The sequence below is a fragment of the Zootoca vivipara genome, chromosome 3 (genome assembly GCF_963506605.1).
Source record: "Zootoca vivipara chromosome 3, rZooViv1.1, whole genome shotgun sequence".
NCBI lineage: Eukaryota > Metazoa > Chordata > Lepidosauria > Squamata > Lacertidae > Zootoca > Zootoca vivipara.
This window is the reverse complement of record NC_083278.1, coordinates 82,451,219-82,467,825: the sequence shown is the minus strand read 5'-3', so window position 1 is coordinate 82,467,825 and position 16,607 is coordinate 82,451,219. Positions and strand designations below refer to the sequence as shown.

Sequence of the window (16,607 nt, the reverse complement as noted above, 5' to 3'; positions counted from 1 at the left end):
ATTACAGAGATCATCCCCCATGGACCAAAGTATTATTTATTTATTGCTTTCCTAGCCCAACTTTGGCGCTCAAGGTGGCATACATCGCTCGCCCTCCCCTCATTTAATCCCCACAACCACCTTGTGGGGTAGGCTGAAAAGTCACCCAGTGAGTTTCACGGCCAAGTGGGGATTCGAACCCTGCTCTCCCAGCTCCGAATCCAACACTGGAGTCGTGCCTTGAATGTAGTGAGCCCAACTCTATGGAACTCCCTCCCACTAGAAATCAGATAGGCATTGTCCCTGCTAAGCTTCACACACTTGGTTAGAAACATTTTGTTCCAGGAGGCATTCACACCATGAATACTTGTTTCGGTATTATCATCTTTGATGTTTTAAATTTTGTACACGGCATTGTTTTCAGTTTTTGTAAGCTGCTTTAAGACCCAGATACAGTGAAAAGTGCAGAATACACACACAAACACACACACACACACACACACACACACACACACACACACACATGCTCTCATAAATAAGTCAGAATTTAAAAAGATGGAGGTTTGACACTTAAAACTGCCCGTCTTGGGGTTGGAGTGTTACCTCATTAGGCAGATCTGCGCTGATCTCCTCATCCAGCTCCCTGGAGAAGAAAGAACACTGTTAGCAAAGCCTCTAGTTCTGAGAAGATGAAGGAGGGCCTGGCAGAAGGCCAAGAGATATGGTAGGACACAACTCCACTTTGACTGTCCCCCATTCAAGAGAGCAGTCCCAATGGATGTATCTGGAAGTTTACTGTGCAGCTCACTCAGGCAGCAAAACATGGAAAGCCACTGTGAGGATAAAGACATTGGGTGGAATACAAGTCAGGTCTATTCCTCAACTAGCTTTTGAGTCTTTTGTCCAACATCTAGAGCTCAGATGAATATCTTCTGCTGCTCAGTGCCTTCCTTTTCTTAACTCCCCAAAAGTCAACTGGCATCCAAGCTAATTTACAGAAAGGCAGCTGAGTCCCAAGGAAAGCTCATACATCCCTTACAGAGACCTGGGAGATTATAGTAGCTCACAGCAAGGGCATGGACTCACTGTGTGTCTGACTGCTTCTCCGTGAAGACGCGCAGGATGAAGTCTGCTTCCTGGTGAGGCTCAAAGGTGGAGGGCACGATGATGTACTCGCCAGGGGGCAGGCGGATGTGGTTGCTCACCTCCCGCAGGTTGATGAAGGTCTCTGAGCGCGCCCGAGACTGGTTCCTCAGGAAGAATTCCTTCTTCAGGTGAATACTCTGGCAGCCCTGGTTCTGGGACAGGAAACAGATCAGGTATATTGTACAGCTCAGCAAAGGGGCAGCCCCCTCCTTCATCTGATGACAATGGCCTAGGCATCACATGCATATCTAGTAACATACACTCACACCATGCATTTAAAGCACTACAATCCCACTTTAAAGCCTTGCGAAGGCATCTGGCAAACCCATCTAAAACCATACAACCACCACACATTTACTGATTTTGCTTAATTTGTTGATGCATCCAGTGCAGAACTGGACCCCCCTTTTTGGCTTAGAACCTATACAGCCTGGACCATTTGGTCTGCAGCCACCCAAGAGCTGTGCACAACATTATGGGTCTCTGTTTGCATCAAGCAGGAGGAAGGCACACGTTTCAGATTCCATCCAGGATAGGGAACAGCATTCTGTGGCTCAACCCATTTCATTCTTACACACAATTCAGTAATGGGGTTTTGGTGGCTCAGGGCATACCTCCTCAGGAACCTGCACACAGAGAGAAAACAGGCAAAAGTTAGGAATGCGCTCCTATTAAGTGATGATGCTCAAAAGGGCACACCAGGAAGCCACATGGGATTACCTCATAGACTGCAAAGCCAATGGTGTGCATGTCTTCCCCAGCTCGACGTGCTTTCCGCCGGTTCTTTTGCATCAAGGCCACTAAGAAGCTGCAAGCCAATTCATTGTCGTCTGGGTCATCGTCCTCTTCCAAGAGCTTGATTTTGAACTGGGGGTTAATCCAGAATGTAGCTGCAAGGGGGAGGGGGAAGATGGTGACACTGTGCAGCAGGGTTTGGTCTAAGCTTTTCTCCCCTACGGCACAAGCAGTCAGGCCACTGTCCACACCCAACCTCTTTGTAAGTGAAAGAATGAACATGGAAGACAGAAGAGAAAAGTAAGAATTAACAAAGAGGCAGGGAGGAATAAAACAACAACAGAGGAAGAAATAAATGTGCGAAATGAAAAAGACAGTGAGGGAGCAAGAAAAACAGATGTGCCCTCAATATAATGGGAGAGCAAGGGATGCCCCCTCAATTATTTTGGGGAAGAGATTATCTCCCTTCCTTAAACTATACAGTGGTACCTTGGGTTACGAACGCGATCCGTTCCGGGTCGCAGTTCGTAACCCAAAAAGTTCGTAACCCAAAAAGGGCCCGAACCGCCGTTTTGCGCATGCGCAAAGCGCTATTTTCACGCTTTGTGCAGCGCAAAGGCGCGTGGCGCTTCTGCGCACGCGCGCACGACGAAAATACTTCCGGGTTTGCGAAGTTCGTAACCCGGGTTGTTCGTAACCCGAGGTGTTCGCAACCCGAGGTACGACTGTACTTGGGTACTGAGACTCCTGTCCCCCACAAAGCATAACTATGAAGCTGAGTCCCCACCTCATCTCAAGATGAAATAAATTTTAGCAAGCTCAGTATAATGTGAGAGGAAGGATCACTGCACAATCTTGTGTTTGTTTTGTATTGGTGTGTAGTGACTGTATACCTAGATTAACTGTTTGAGTTTGCTACGAGTCAATCAAAGCCTCTGACTAGTCAAGTAACTAGCCCCATAATATACTACAAGGTTATCAAGGTTTGAAAGCAACCAGTATTCATCCTGATTTCCTACTTCTTCCTATCTTTCCTCATCTATTTCCTTTTTTAAGAAACTATGTGGTTCCTTCCGAAATCCCATATGCCCAACCGCATAACAACTTTTCACACTGCACAGATTTTGTTGTGGTTGACAATAATGTGTCTAGCTGCATGTTAGAAGTAGCCCCACCAGTGGTTTTCCCCAAGGCCACCTATTGCATCATCAGAAAAAGCTTGGTTTTCCACAACTAAGGCATTCAGAGAGGAGGCACATCAGGCAACAGATCGTGGCTCAAGCAGAGGCTCCAGGATGGTTAATTTATATATCACACCTCTGCAGAATGTGGGAGTCACTTTACTAGTCCATCACCACCAAAGAGGATGGACAAAGAATAGGCGGCAGCTGTTACCTGGGTGGTTCCTGCAGCCTCCTGCTGTACTGCCTCGGCGCCAGGTGCCCTCAAACAGGGTGGTGTGCCATCTGCTCATGTCATCCTTGGTCAGAGCATCGGGGGTGAGGTTGCAGATCTCCAGCCTGGAAAACTCACGTAAAAAGTCTCGAAAAGACATCCTGCAGGGACAAAAAGGTATGTTGAAGTCACAGAGCAGAGAGGGGAATCAGGCAGGGCAAGTGCAATGTCACTCAAATGCTTAAAGAACCTTGAAGCCAAAAGAAATCACACTTTCCACACCTACTCTTTAAACAACTTTGGGGTACAAACAGAAAGGAGCCAAGGGTGTTTTGTTCTGTGTGTTTTGTTGTTTTTTTAAAAAAGAGGCAATTAATTGGCATCAAACACTTCTGCATATCCCACTGCAGAATAAGGAATTATTGGGGGTATCTGCATGTCTCTCTGTGTGTACACACCAGGAACAAACAGTGCCACAAGTCTCAGAACTCACCAGAATTCACCATCTTCCATTTTCAGCTGCAGTTCTTCCCTCTGATCAGGGTCTACTTCGTTCCACTCAGAAGAGCTAAGACAGCAACAGAAAGACAGTTATGCTTTGTGTCCTCCCCATGTTATGTCAGTTTGCATTTCTTAGTGCAGAAAGTATTGATCTGATGTGTAGAGATCTTTCCTATTCTAATTAATTCAAGTGGGTTCTTGAAGCTTCTCTGTGTGAAAGAAACAAGCAGAAGGTTCATGATGTTTGGGTTATTCCTTCAGAGAAACCGAGTACAGCTGGCTTAAACTGGTTCTGTTATCTCTTCTTCAAGGTCATGCTGACTATAATAAGAGGCCAGAAGGAGCCTGGGTTTCAATTACTTTTTCTATCTCTTTTCCTTCTGGTGTGGTGTTCTGTACACAGTATGCTTAGTGTTAAGGTTTAGACTTATTGTAAGTTATCGTAAGTTTAAGTTAAGTCTGCTGCAACTGGATTTCTTATGGACAGTGCCAATCCTGAACGTATTGGATTTGTGACCATTATGCTCATTTGCCTTCAGTAGCAATAAAGCTCTGCTGGATGAAATACAATTGCCTCTGGTCTATTTTTTTGAGAATCCTGCAACGTTATTAAGTTTTTACTCTGCTAACTATACATTGGCATCTACTCTGGATCAATATTGAATAGAATTTTAGTGACATGTTGCTCCTTCCAGTTTTATCTGGGATCAGCAAAGGGTAGAGCCCATGCTTTGCATTCAAAAAGTCCCAAGTTCAATTCCTGTCTGAAACCCTGGAGAGCTGCTTCCAGTCAATTCTAATGGAATTGTCTTATGGAAGACAATCTTACTCGGCTACGAGTGATCACCAGAGAAGAAGAATGTCACTGCAGGAACATGTCCAACCCACCTATCACTCCAGGCTCCAGTCCACTCAACTTGACCCCAGGGATTCCTTATGCGAATGAGCGCTTCCTCCCGGCCACGATAGTCCACCTGTCAAAGTTAAGGTATTAAGACAACCGACACACAAGCCCTTGAATTGGTCCCCACAGCCCCTTGAAGAGAAACTCACATTCTTCAATCCTGTGACGCTATAGGCATGACCCTTCACCAGTTTCTTGAAGGTAACGGCTTCCATGTCAAATGCACTTGTGATCTGTAGAGAGATGATATATGGCACTGGTCAAAAGACTTAACCCTCCCCTCTCTCCAACAGGTGATGGACTAAAATGGCTGCTAAACACAATGTACCAGCAGCAGTTCATAACTTGGTGTTGGTTCCTGTATATCCTAGTTCCCTAAGTGAAAAGTTCATTCACAGTGTTGAAGAGGCTGTGAACTCTTACAAGTCTGTTTATTTCAGAAGGATGCAAAAGTTGTGCAGTAAGGCTGTGGGCATTACAGCATCTGCATCAAGAGGTGCTCACTTTCCATAGGTTCCATAGGAAAAGGGCCCTTTAGTGGGTATAGGCTTTGACTTCTGGAAAACTGTTATTTGGAAACTTGACAGAGAACTTTGGGTGAAACACCACTGGGAGTGCTGACCACATCCAGGGTTATTTTTTTACTTTTTCAACAAGAGAAGACCAGCTTTTCACATTTGAAGGCAACATTCTATAGCAGGGATGGGGAACCTCCAGCCCTCCAGTTCTTGTTGGGACTAAAACTCCCATCATCACTGGCCACACCGGCTGGCCTGATGGGAATTGGAAATCAACATTATCTGGAGGGCCACAGCTTCACCCATCCCTGTTTTACAACATAAAGCTATTCCATAGATTAACTGCAAGCTATTCACTAACTGGCCACTTGTATTACTCAGAATACACAAACTGTGAAAAGTAAACACACTGATAACGTACAGATTAGTTCTGGCCCACTAGATCATAGAATATATATGGGATGTAGCCCTCATTCATTTTTCTGGCTTACTTGCCACTGCTTTTCTCCAGAGTGTGAGGGGGGATGACTTATTACAACTCGCAAACGGACATTTATAGAAGGACACCCTGTGGACAATGTGTGAGCAGGCACGCAGGGCAATAAGAGTGGGTATGGAGAAAGGAAAAGATGTTGCGTAGGATGCTTGGCTCAGAGGCATTCCTCCTTCACAATTTGGCACCATTCCATTTCTCTTGCTTAGACTGGTGTGCACTTGTGTGTGATCACCAATGTTGTTTTTCCCTTCTCACATTTTAAAAACACAGGAATAATTAAAAGATGTGTGTTTGGCAAACATCCCAGACAATGGTCAGTCAAGCATGGATCTCAGACCAGCAGCTGACTAATTTGCACATAACAAGGCTATTCATATGCCCCTGTTTTTCACATCATTGTTTTCTAACTTTCAAAAGAACTCAACTGAAGAGTAAAAGAAAATGGCAACCTGAACTGTATTTGCCTGAAACAGGGTGGTTGTCTGTACACTTTCCTAACACACGGGGGCACCAACCCAATGTCTCTTGCTACAGATGAACATGAGAAAAGGAACTTCACAGCCAAAGCCAGACTTGAGTTAACATTTGGGCCTATTCTACTGTTCTACTCTGACAGGTTTCCATTGACCGAATCCCTGGCCTCAGAACAAATATCAGAGCCAGATCAGGGAAGCCAGATCTCCCTCTGCTGCCCTGCTTTGATTTCACATCAGGAACATCCCACAAGCTCCCTCTTTGGGGCACTGCTTACATCAATGGAGCAGCCGAGCAGGGATCCCCTCTCAAGAGCCTTGGTAATGATCCTGCACAAGTCGCGAGGTGGCTTCTTGAGATCGTACATCTCTGCCACGCCACCTGTGAAGTCCTCAAAGCCCTCTGTGGTGCTGCCCCCCGACAGGGCCTCATAAGAGCCGTTCAGCCTATAAGGTAAAGAGAATTGGTGGTTAGTATACTAGCTTTAAACCCGGCCTCCTGGAAACTGGAAGGCCCAGTTACAGAGGGTGGTGAGTTGAAGAACAACGGAAAACAATCCAAACCAGGGCTTGCTGGAGAAAACACACAAAAGGGCATAACCTGTGCTGAGGCAGCACTCACTTGGCATAAGCTTTTTCCAGCAGAGCACTCCAGAACTCCTGGCACTCTGCTGAGTGCACAAACACCAGCTCTCCATCCTTGGTTGGCAGCCGATCGTCAATCACTACATCCACCCACTCACCAAACTGCCAGATCTGAATAAGAAGAAGTCAGAGAATAATAATGAGGTAAGGCAAAGTAACATAGCAAGATGGTCCAGTCAGAATCAGACCATCACTCCATTATTATTATTATTATTATTATTAATAACAAGAACTCAATTTATATCCCGCTTCCTCCTGAAGAAGCCTGCACCTTGGGTATTGCAGCATCGAGATACCGTGTTTCTCCGAAAATCAGCCATACCCTGAAAATAAGCCATATTGATAGGCAGTTTAACCTTGTAGGTTAAACTGTACCATACTTAATTTTTTAAAAAAGACATCCCTTGAAAATAAGCCACCGTGTTTTTTTTTTTGAGGAAAAATAAATCTAAGACGGTGTCTTATTTTTGGAGAAACACGGTAGATGCTCAGGCTCAATAGGCTCCACCACTAAACTGGAAGAGGACTACAGGCACACCACCTTAGTATAATATATATTGACTGGCAGTGGCTTTCCAAGATCTTAGATGTTCTACCTGGAGGTGTCAGGGCTTGAACTGATGATGGTTTGCATCCAAAGGATGCTCTACCACTGAGCTATGAGCTTTGCTGATTGGGTTGAGGTAATGGGACAGTAGACATTAGGTCTGAACAGGGCAACCATCACTTCAGCAATTACCGTGTTTCCCCCTTTTTAAGACACCGTCTTATTACTTTTTTTTCTCAAAAAACCACAGGGTGGCTTATTTTTGGTGGGATGTCTTACTGGTACCGGTATTTTTATTACGAGTCTGAGGGAAGGGAGGTGTGTGCGTCCCTGGTGCAGCCCTCTCTCCCCGGCCCTGGGATGTTCGCGAAGGGCTGCTCTCTCTCTCCTCCAAGGTGGGGACTCACTTAATAGCAATCTGCTACACTGGAGCTTCTTAAATCTAAACCAGTATAATGGAATCTATCTGTGTGATACAGTCCTAGCAGTAGCCTATACCTAAAGCAAGTAAGGATCTCTACCAGCCAGCTGCCCAAGACTGCAAGACTGTCTGAAGTTCCAACAACATAGCACTTTGCAGTGCTATCACTGATAGCAAAGAAGCTACCTGCTGAGAACAAAGAAGCCAGCTAAGCAGCAATTAAGATTGCTGACTTGGTAAATGGTAGCAATTGAGAAGCAATTGAGCCAGCGAGGTGAGGAAGCACGTGTTGTTAGGACCGGCAGTTTAACTTTTGTGTAAAGCAGCGTTTAGCAGCTCCTTTTAGCAGCTCGCAAACAGCGAAGGAAAAAGTCCTTAATAAATAAATAAAAGTCCCCAAGGCAAGGACTGCGATCCAGACTACTTACAAATCCTTAAAGGGGCAGCTCCACAGACAACCAAGCAGCATAAGGTAGAAAGAAAACTGCAGCAGGATTTTTAAAAGGCTGCTTTATGCCCGGTAAAAGCAATGAGACAACAATCAGACACGGGAGATTCCCGTTAAGAGGAAATCAACGTGCATTGAATGGAAGGGAATTTAGGGAAAGGTGGGGGGAAGCGAGAGGTGGGCTGTGTGTGTGTGTGTGTGTGTGTGTGAGAGAGAGAGAGAGAGAGAGAGAGAGAGAGAGAGAGAGACGCAGGGGGGGGGAGAGAGACAGACGCGCGCACGGAGGTCTCTCCCTAAAAGGGAAAACAGCCTTTGCATTCTTCAATCGCCCCTCTTTTCTTCCTCGTGCCTTCATCTCCTCCCCACCCCACTTTTCTCCCCTTCACCAAGTAGAGCTTACACAGCTTGGCTAAAAAAAATTTTTTTGGATCTTTTTATTTAAAAAAATGCTCTCAGAAACGGGGAAGGGAAATCACAAGGCTTCGGCAGCCAGCAGCTACGGCTGTTCGGTGCATTTTTACAAGCTTTTAAAGGAAATACGTGTCTGTGGAGCGACAGCAAAATGGGGAGAGATTTTTAAGGGGGGAGTTGGCTGGCAGGAGGGGGGTTATTGCTAGTGGGTGAAGGGTCTATCAGTATGTCTTATTTTCGGGGTATGGCTTGTATCGCGCAATTGCTTAGAAATCCTGCTATGGCTTATATAATGACTACGTCTTAAAAAAGGGGAAACACGGTACTCCACTTCTTAGCCAAGGCTTCCTCTGTTTGCAGCTTTACGTTTTCCATAGCTCAGGGTCCCATCCATCTGTGAGAAGGGCTTTCCTTTGAAGCACTTTCTGTGGGAAAGATGAGCCTTACCTGGAAGTGAAAGATGCCTGCATAGTCCTCCTGAAAGCTTTGTCCATGGGGTACAACCCTGTGCAAAAGTTCCTCATTGAGAGTCAAGGAGCCAATAGCAGCTAGCAACCAACAGTCACCTGATGAATAAGGAAATAGACGGCAACTCAGGGTGCATTCAGATGCGGAGATTGCTGAACCAGTTTTCCTGGTTACACTTTTGTCCCAGTTTCTGACATTCCTTTTACACTGCATTGCTAGCTGCATTATGGAACAGTGGCTTTTTGATTGATAGACTGCCATGTCACAGTAAATTCCACTCACTCCCATAAACATAAAGGTAAAGGTACCCCTGACCATTAGGTCCAGTCAGGGATGACTCTGGGGTTGCGGCGCTCATCTCACTTTACTGGCCGAGGGAGCCGGTGTTTGTCCGCAGACAGCTTCCGGGTCATGTGGCCAGCATGACTCCGCCACTTCTGGTGAACCAGAGCAGTGCAAGGAAATGCCATTTACCTTCCCGCTAGAGAAGGTATTTTTATCTACTTGCACTTGATGTGCTTTCGAAATGCTAGGTGGACAGGAGCTGGGACCGAACAACAGGAGCTCACCCCATTGTGGGGATTCGAACCACCTTCTGATTGGCAAGCCTTAGGCTCTGTGGATTAGATCACAGCGCCACCCGCGTCCCCTACCATAAACATAGTGGTACACAAAAGCAGACAGCAGACATGTTCCCACAATCACACCCTTTATGCCCATGTGCGCTACGATTTCCCCATGATTCCCCCATGAAAATGGCAGGAAAGAGGAGTTATGTTGGCATACCACTCCAAATTTCACCCTCCAATATTTTTTTTTAGTTAATGGTGTTGCAAATGGATTTCCCCTGGGAGCAATTAATAGTGGAATGAGCACTGAACTTCTGCTGCACTTCCAGAAGTGGCTTTTATGTTATGTGAAAGTAAACTTTGCTGGGGGGGGGGAGGAGGGGGGAGGAATGAAGTGCTGTCTGAACGCAGCCTCAGTTTCCCGGTGGACCTGGATTCCTAATATCCTTATTTCTTCTCTTGCTCTTAAGATTCATTTATGGTGCCTGCAGACCATGGACAACAGAAAGAGATTTCTCTCAGTACAATGTACTGATTTTGGAACCCAATGTTTCTTGTGAAAGCAACAGAATCTACAAGAAAGGAAATATAACCTCCTCCCCTATATCTCATTGTGATTGTCAAAATCAGTGAATGGTGTTCCCTTGCTAAGAATCCTAGGATGTGGGTCCTTCCTTCAGCAACTAAGAATACACCGCTTCACCCAAGCTTCTCCTTCCTGTTCATACTGGCTCCTTGGTATATTTGGGTACTGTACTTGGCACTGATGTATAGAAGTATAGTTTTACTTCTATACATGTTGTTGCTTCATTGCCTTGCAAACCAACCCTGGTGTTTCTTTGAAATCAAAGGCAGCACACAAATAATTTTAAATAAATAACCCAGCTTACGGTTTCACTACCCTGATCATCCAAGCCTTAAGAGGAGGATCGTAAAAAACAACATTTTAACACCCCAATTCTTAACCATTTTTACCCATCCCCCTCCGAACTCCTCCAGCCTCTGGCTCCCCCCTCAATCCACGGGATAAACACACATTACTTACCCAGAGCCCCCTGGCAGATATCTGTCCTTGTAGCACCTCCAACGATAAACTGGGGGTCCTCCACAATTTCCTGCAAAGAGGAAAGAAAAATGAAATATAAATATAAACTGAAATATAAACTGGGGCTGGGTTCTTCAGAATACTCATACACGCATAGTGGGAGCACTGAATTCACAACATGAATGCAACATCCTTAAACGGAGACAGGCAAAGACTGTTGTGGCTCAGATCCATATTGTGTTCCTTTCTCCCACTTCAGTGCTGCTCTTCTTTTTAATATCTCCTGCTCTCTCTGACCTCCCTGCTCTCATTTCTGGTCTAAATGTATTCTGGAGGGTTTAAGAACACACAAACAAAATTTTGGATTCTTGCAAGAAATGGATACAATGCACAACTTCTTTGTTGAGGACCTATTTTCACAGTGCTTTACATAAAAAATTGAAGTGCCATAACAAAAAAGGAGAGTGGTTTTGTCTTTTGTATTTTTTTTACGAAAACAAAAACCAGCAGAGGCTAGAAACCAAAGCTAACACATTCAATGAAGTGTTCTGTTACTTGTGAAAGCTCCTGGCATTCAAGGGAGACTATGTTGGAACATCTCCTGGTTCAGTTTGGCACTGAAGTACAGTAATGAATGGTTGGCATCAGAGTTCAGTTGAGCCAGGCAGCTGCTATCGCCCAGACCATTTAAGGCACAGGTGGCCAGTTCAGGGCAGATGCTGGCAATCTAATGTTGATAAAACATTTTTGAGTCACACACTATGACTGTGTTTTGTGGTGCCCTATTTTCTGACCAGAAATAGTTAGTTTTAACTTTAGTTTTGGGAAAATCCTTGATATTTGCAGGTGTTCACACATTTTAAAATTATATTTCAGTGGTGTGGGGATTAACAGATGGGCAACAGAAGCAGAACCTGCAAAACCTTATGGCTGCAAAGAGGTTTATAGTTCAAGGCTGGAAGCATAAAAACCCACCACCCACCCTGAATATCTCACTGCTCTTTCTACATGTGAGCAAGTAGACATGTGGATTGCTTATACATGTTTAAGTCAGGATTGATTGTCTTAAAAAGATTAATGTGAGTGGACAATGTTTTCTTCTTGTTGAATACCACCTATAATCTCAAACAAGTTTTACTCAGGGTAGACCCATTGAAATCAATGGACCCAACATGATCATGTTCGCTAATTTGTACTCTGAATAAAACTTAGTTGAATACACACCCATCTATCCATTCTTGTGGGGGGAAGAGAGCTGGCTAACCTGTGGCCCTCCAGATGTTACAATTCCCATCAGTTCCAGCCAGCATGACCAATGGTTAGAGATGATGGAAACAATAGTCTATCAACATAAGTAGTATACCAAGTTTCCAATAAATACCATAATTTTCCGTTTATAAGAAAATGCTTTTTTGCTTCAAACTTTTAGACAAAAATAGGGGGCTGTCTTATACCCGGATGGTGAATGTACAGGGGTTCAGGGTTGAGTGCAGGCTGCCTAGACTCGGGTTCAAGCTTGGACTCTGGCACAGATAGTCTGGGCAGGGTTTGGCGGCCCAGGCTTAGGTTCGGGCTCTGGCCTAATTTCTAAATTTTGGGTTCCAAAAAATAGGGGTTGTCTTATACACACAAAAAATACAGTATGCAGGCCAGCATTTTTGTCACTTTATATTAGATGGGGAATGTGAGAGAGCAGCTTGTTTAAGGCTGTGAGTTCATAGCTGACTGGATATCATCATCTATGATTTGGCCTGCACCAGCTTGTGCAGATCTCATATGCTTGTACCAAAGGATTTATTCCTATGCCCTATTACGGTCTACTTTTTCCTCACCAAGAACCAGGCCATACCAAAACTTAAAGGGAGACTTTGCATATAAATGTTGCTACACAACCTAACCTTGAAGTAAAATGGATAATCCTATTCAATTAAATAATGGCTCCAAAACATCAGCTTGTGCCATCGATATACAGGAAGCTGCTGGGGACTCTAGAGAGTTCTATTGTAGTGAATATTCAAGTGAGGAAATTGGTTGGCTGGCATTTCTCCCTGCCTTTTGCAGACTAGACGGTCTTCTGCAAGCTCAGATGCATTTGAAGTTGGGCTGGATCCCAGAGCCAACTAAAATTTATTGAAGGGGCAATCGCTAGAGGGCCAAATGAGAAAAGCGGGACTAATTAGAAGATGGAAAGAGGCCACCAGAAGCAAATAATAATGATAATAAATGCTAGAGTTGGATCCCATGAACAAAGTGGCTTTTAATAAAAGCTGCTAACAGAATGCAGAACAGTGGGTCAAAGTGGTTCTCCGAGGGTCCCTTCAAGCAGACGGCCAGGTACTCACCGAAGGACGCATCCAGCGAACTCCGCGTGTTTTGCTAGAGTTTGGCCCAAGTTCCTTGAATCCAAGGACTGAGGGAATGGCAGGAAACTGGGGGTCCTCGAACAAGGTGCCACTCTCCAGACATTGCTGCTTCAGGGTCTCATAATCTTGGCCGAGGTACTTAATAGCATTGTTGTGCTCGCCCACACCCTCGGCCCGCAAACGGTTCCATTCTAGTTTGGCAGCCATTCCTCCAAAAGGCATCATGGCACAACAAGCAGGGTGCAGGCAACGGATACCTCAGCAGCACTCCTAAAATCCAAAATAAAAATCCACTGTGAGATGAGACACAGATTACTTGGAACTGAAGCTGACTAAGGGTATCCAGTATGTACACCTATCATTCTATAATAATAATAATAATAATAATAATAATAATAATAATGTATTATTTGTACCCCGCCCATCCGGCTGGGTCTCCCCAGCCACTCTGGGCGGCTTCCAGCAAAGATCAAAATATATAATAAAATGTCACAGATTAAAAAATAATAATTTATTATTAAAGAAATATTTTATAATTCCTGTCCTGTCACAAGGAGAGGCTTAGAAAAACAAGGAAGTGCAATATCTATTTATAAGACACAGTTTGGAAAAAAAGAAGTCAAAGATTTAAAAACAGTTTAAAACAGCCCTAGTACTCATGCCTAATCAGGAAAAACCAAAACAGTAGTACTGTCTTTTGGAGGGGGGGATTCTCCATTTGGTTCTGCATACTGGGGAGGGCAAATCACCAAATTGGAGATACCGTATACTTCCAGACTACAGATGGCAATGCATTGACTGAATAAGCCTGCATGCCCTTGTGAACAATATTTGTCCATTGGTTAAACTATGTAGTTGGGTGCATTTGTCAAAGATACTCTCAGCCATTTATATACCCCACTGTTCCCACAAGGAGCTCAGGATCACATACACACAGAGAGTCCTCTCATTATTCCTTCACAACAACCCAAGAAAAAGGTCATCCAGTTTCATGCCTACTGTCAGCTTGGAAGCCAAGTAGGGATTTGCACTTGGGCTCCTCCACACATGCGAAGACAAATGCACCACACTGGCTTGCAGGCCATGCAACACAGCAAATGGATCTCACCACAGCCTGGGGACACCCTTCGCTGAGCGCAGATCAGGTTAGGACATTCTGGGCAGCCCCCAAGGCGGCTAGACACGGCAATGCCTGCAGGCCCAGCAAAAAGAGGTCCCAGAAGCCCCAGCTCTGGCAAGAGTGAGAGAACCGAAGTAGAAAATACGTTTTGGGAAGAGTGCTCCCCAGTCACCCCACACTCAAACATCTAAATCAGAAGCCGGAAAAGACTACCGAGAAATGCAAGCACTCTTTGGTAACCAGGTGTTAGTGAAATAACATGCAAAACAGATGTGTTTATATAGGCATTAAAATATTTACATCATCCTGACTTCCAAATTTCCTTGGTTATGTTTCAGTTGGGGGGGTGGTTTGGCAGACTTTAGAAGATAAGACACCCTAGGACAAAGAAAGAAAGAAAGAAAGAAAGAAAGAAAGAAAGAAAGAAAGAAAGAAAGAAAGAAAGAAAGTACTTGAGTGACAAAATTCCTATTAACCAGTGTTCTTCAAACCTTGGGTCTTGGCTTGCTAGGGATGATGGGAGTTGTAGTCCAACAACAGCTGGAGACCCAAGTTTGAGAAATATTGCACTTAACGTGTTGTTGTTATTTATTGAATTTATATACCACCCTATACCCGGAGGTCTCAGGGCGGTTCACAGTAGAGTCCTGCTGGATCAGGCCAGTGGCCAGTGGCCCATCCACCCCAGAATTGTGTTCTTGTGGTGAGAAACAGCTATACGAGGACCTGTGTACAACAGCGCTCTCCCCCCTGTGATGTCCAGCAACTGGGAGAATTATCATTGATAGTGGCATAATTGCTGTATTTTTTTCCACTGTCATCATTATATCATCATTATTCAGCTAGCATTCTGGGACGACGTATTTTTTAAAAACACCTTTTCTTCTAATGCTGAAACATCCATCAGCTTCAGCCAGCATAACCAATTGTCAGGTATGACTGGAGTTGGAGTACAAGATCGTCGGGAGGGCCACAGGGTCCCTGTGTACATGGTAGAGATGCACTACTACCTGTTTGGAAATTACAGTATTACGCGACCCACATGAAGATGTGCCCATTTCACTGTGTGCACATATATCTGTACGTCTACATGCTACAGGAATCCACCAGCGGCTCTGCCTTCCATTCACAGAGTGAAATAGATCCTCAATGTACATACATTTGACACACACAGTTTCCTATATGGGAAGACGAACAAATCCACCCTTCACAAACCAGAACTTTCCATACTCAAAAACAACATTTGTCACAGAGTTACTCCCAACTGAGTTCAAGCATTCCACATACCCCTCTAGGCTGCTTGTTCTGAAAGACAAATTTACCTCAGAACTACGCTTTGGGGCAATATATTCGATGTCAGCAAATATCTTACCAAGGTTTAACTGCCTTTAGCATACTGTTGGGATTTGATGGCAGCTATCACGAGAGAGAAAACTAGTTTATATCAGGGTAAAAGTCACAAAACACAAGTTCGCACAACTTCTCACCCCACAAGGTATGCATATTTCCATGCAGACCAGACCAGTCATTCTCTCTCTCTTTCTCTGACTCACTGGGCAGGGCGGAGTGAAACGGAATCACCAGGCACATTCATATTCATCATAGCAACCGTTTCCTGATTTGTGGTTTCATTCTTCTAAATAAGTCAGTCTGCTAACAGAAAGCAAGCTTAGACAATTCTGACATGGATGTGTGTGTGTCCCACCCCCAGATACAGGGTGTCCCTGATGCAGGTCCTCAGCCACAGGACCAAGGTCTGGCACATAGGAGCACTGAGGCACATGAGATGGGAAACTTGTGACTGGATCATCTCCCAATAGGGTACTTGTGCCACTTCCCAGGTCCCCTCAGTGGGCATAAGTATAGGATGAAACCCTTAATTTATGAAATAATTGTAATAATACATTTGTGTTCTGTTTTGGTTTTTATTAAAATCAAGCGCCACGTGCTTGTTGTTACGCTACAAGGCTGCATTTGTGGGTCATAACATTGAAAATGCAGGCTTCCTTCTTATTGAGCTCTTTTGGAAAGAACGCTGCATGTTTCCGCTTTAAACTTTACAGAAACCACAATCTAAAGTGAAAGGAGCAGGCAGACACTTATGAAAAATGAAAATTCAGGAAAGGATCCTGGAACAACCCTGTGACAGAGCCAGCCCCCCTCCCTGTAATTTCATGGCCCCATGGGCAGCCCCATATTAGAACGGATGGCTGAAGTTATCTGAAGCAACTGCGACAGCCAGCACACAGGAAACTATTTGAGAACAATATGTAGGAGGGAAACCCAGTGTCATTTCTCTAGAAAGACAGAAAAACCTCAACTGTACAAAAGCCTATTAGCAGAGGAGGAGTCAACTGTCTTAATTTAAGAATATATTATGCAGCTGTTAGTATCAGAATGGCTAAATAGGGAGGATATTTCTC

At 44.6% G+C, this 16,607-nt stretch overlaps 1 protein-coding gene across 4 annotated transcripts in view; it reads right to left on the bottom strand.

Moving 5' to 3' along the window:
* The window catches only part of CAPN11 (calpain 11), a 32,328-nt gene that overhangs the window by 9,429 nt on the left and 6,292 nt on the right, over window positions 1-16,607 (bottom strand). For 2 of the 4 annotated variants that reach the window (XM_060272932.1, XM_060272933.1), the window contains exons 2-15: window positions 14,485-14,562; window positions 13,044-13,334; window positions 10,702-10,771; window positions 9,067-9,185; window positions 6,770-6,903; window positions 6,426-6,594; window positions 4,810-4,893; window positions 4,645-4,730; window positions 3,749-3,823; window positions 3,256-3,416; window positions 1,846-2,015; window positions 1,740-1,751; window positions 1,066-1,277; window positions 583-622 (exon numbers count right to left, since the gene is read on the bottom strand). In XM_060272932.1, the coding sequence (XP_060128915.1) occupies window positions 583-622; window positions 1,066-1,277; window positions 1,740-1,751; window positions 1,846-2,015; window positions 3,256-3,416; window positions 3,749-3,823; window positions 4,645-4,730; window positions 4,810-4,893; window positions 6,426-6,594; window positions 6,770-6,903; window positions 9,067-9,185; window positions 10,702-10,771; window positions 13,044-13,289 (1,578 nt within the window). In that variant the 5' untranslated portion in view covers window positions 13,290-13,334; window positions 14,485-14,562. The remainder of the gene's footprint in view (window positions 1-582; window positions 623-1,065; window positions 1,278-1,739; window positions 1,752-1,845; window positions 2,016-3,255; window positions 3,417-3,748; window positions 3,824-4,644; window positions 4,731-4,809; window positions 4,894-6,425; window positions 6,595-6,769; window positions 6,904-9,066; window positions 9,186-10,701; window positions 10,772-13,043; window positions 13,335-14,484; window positions 14,563-16,607) is intronic. The other 2 variants (XM_060272930.1, XM_060272931.1) reach the window with 1 other exon arrangement.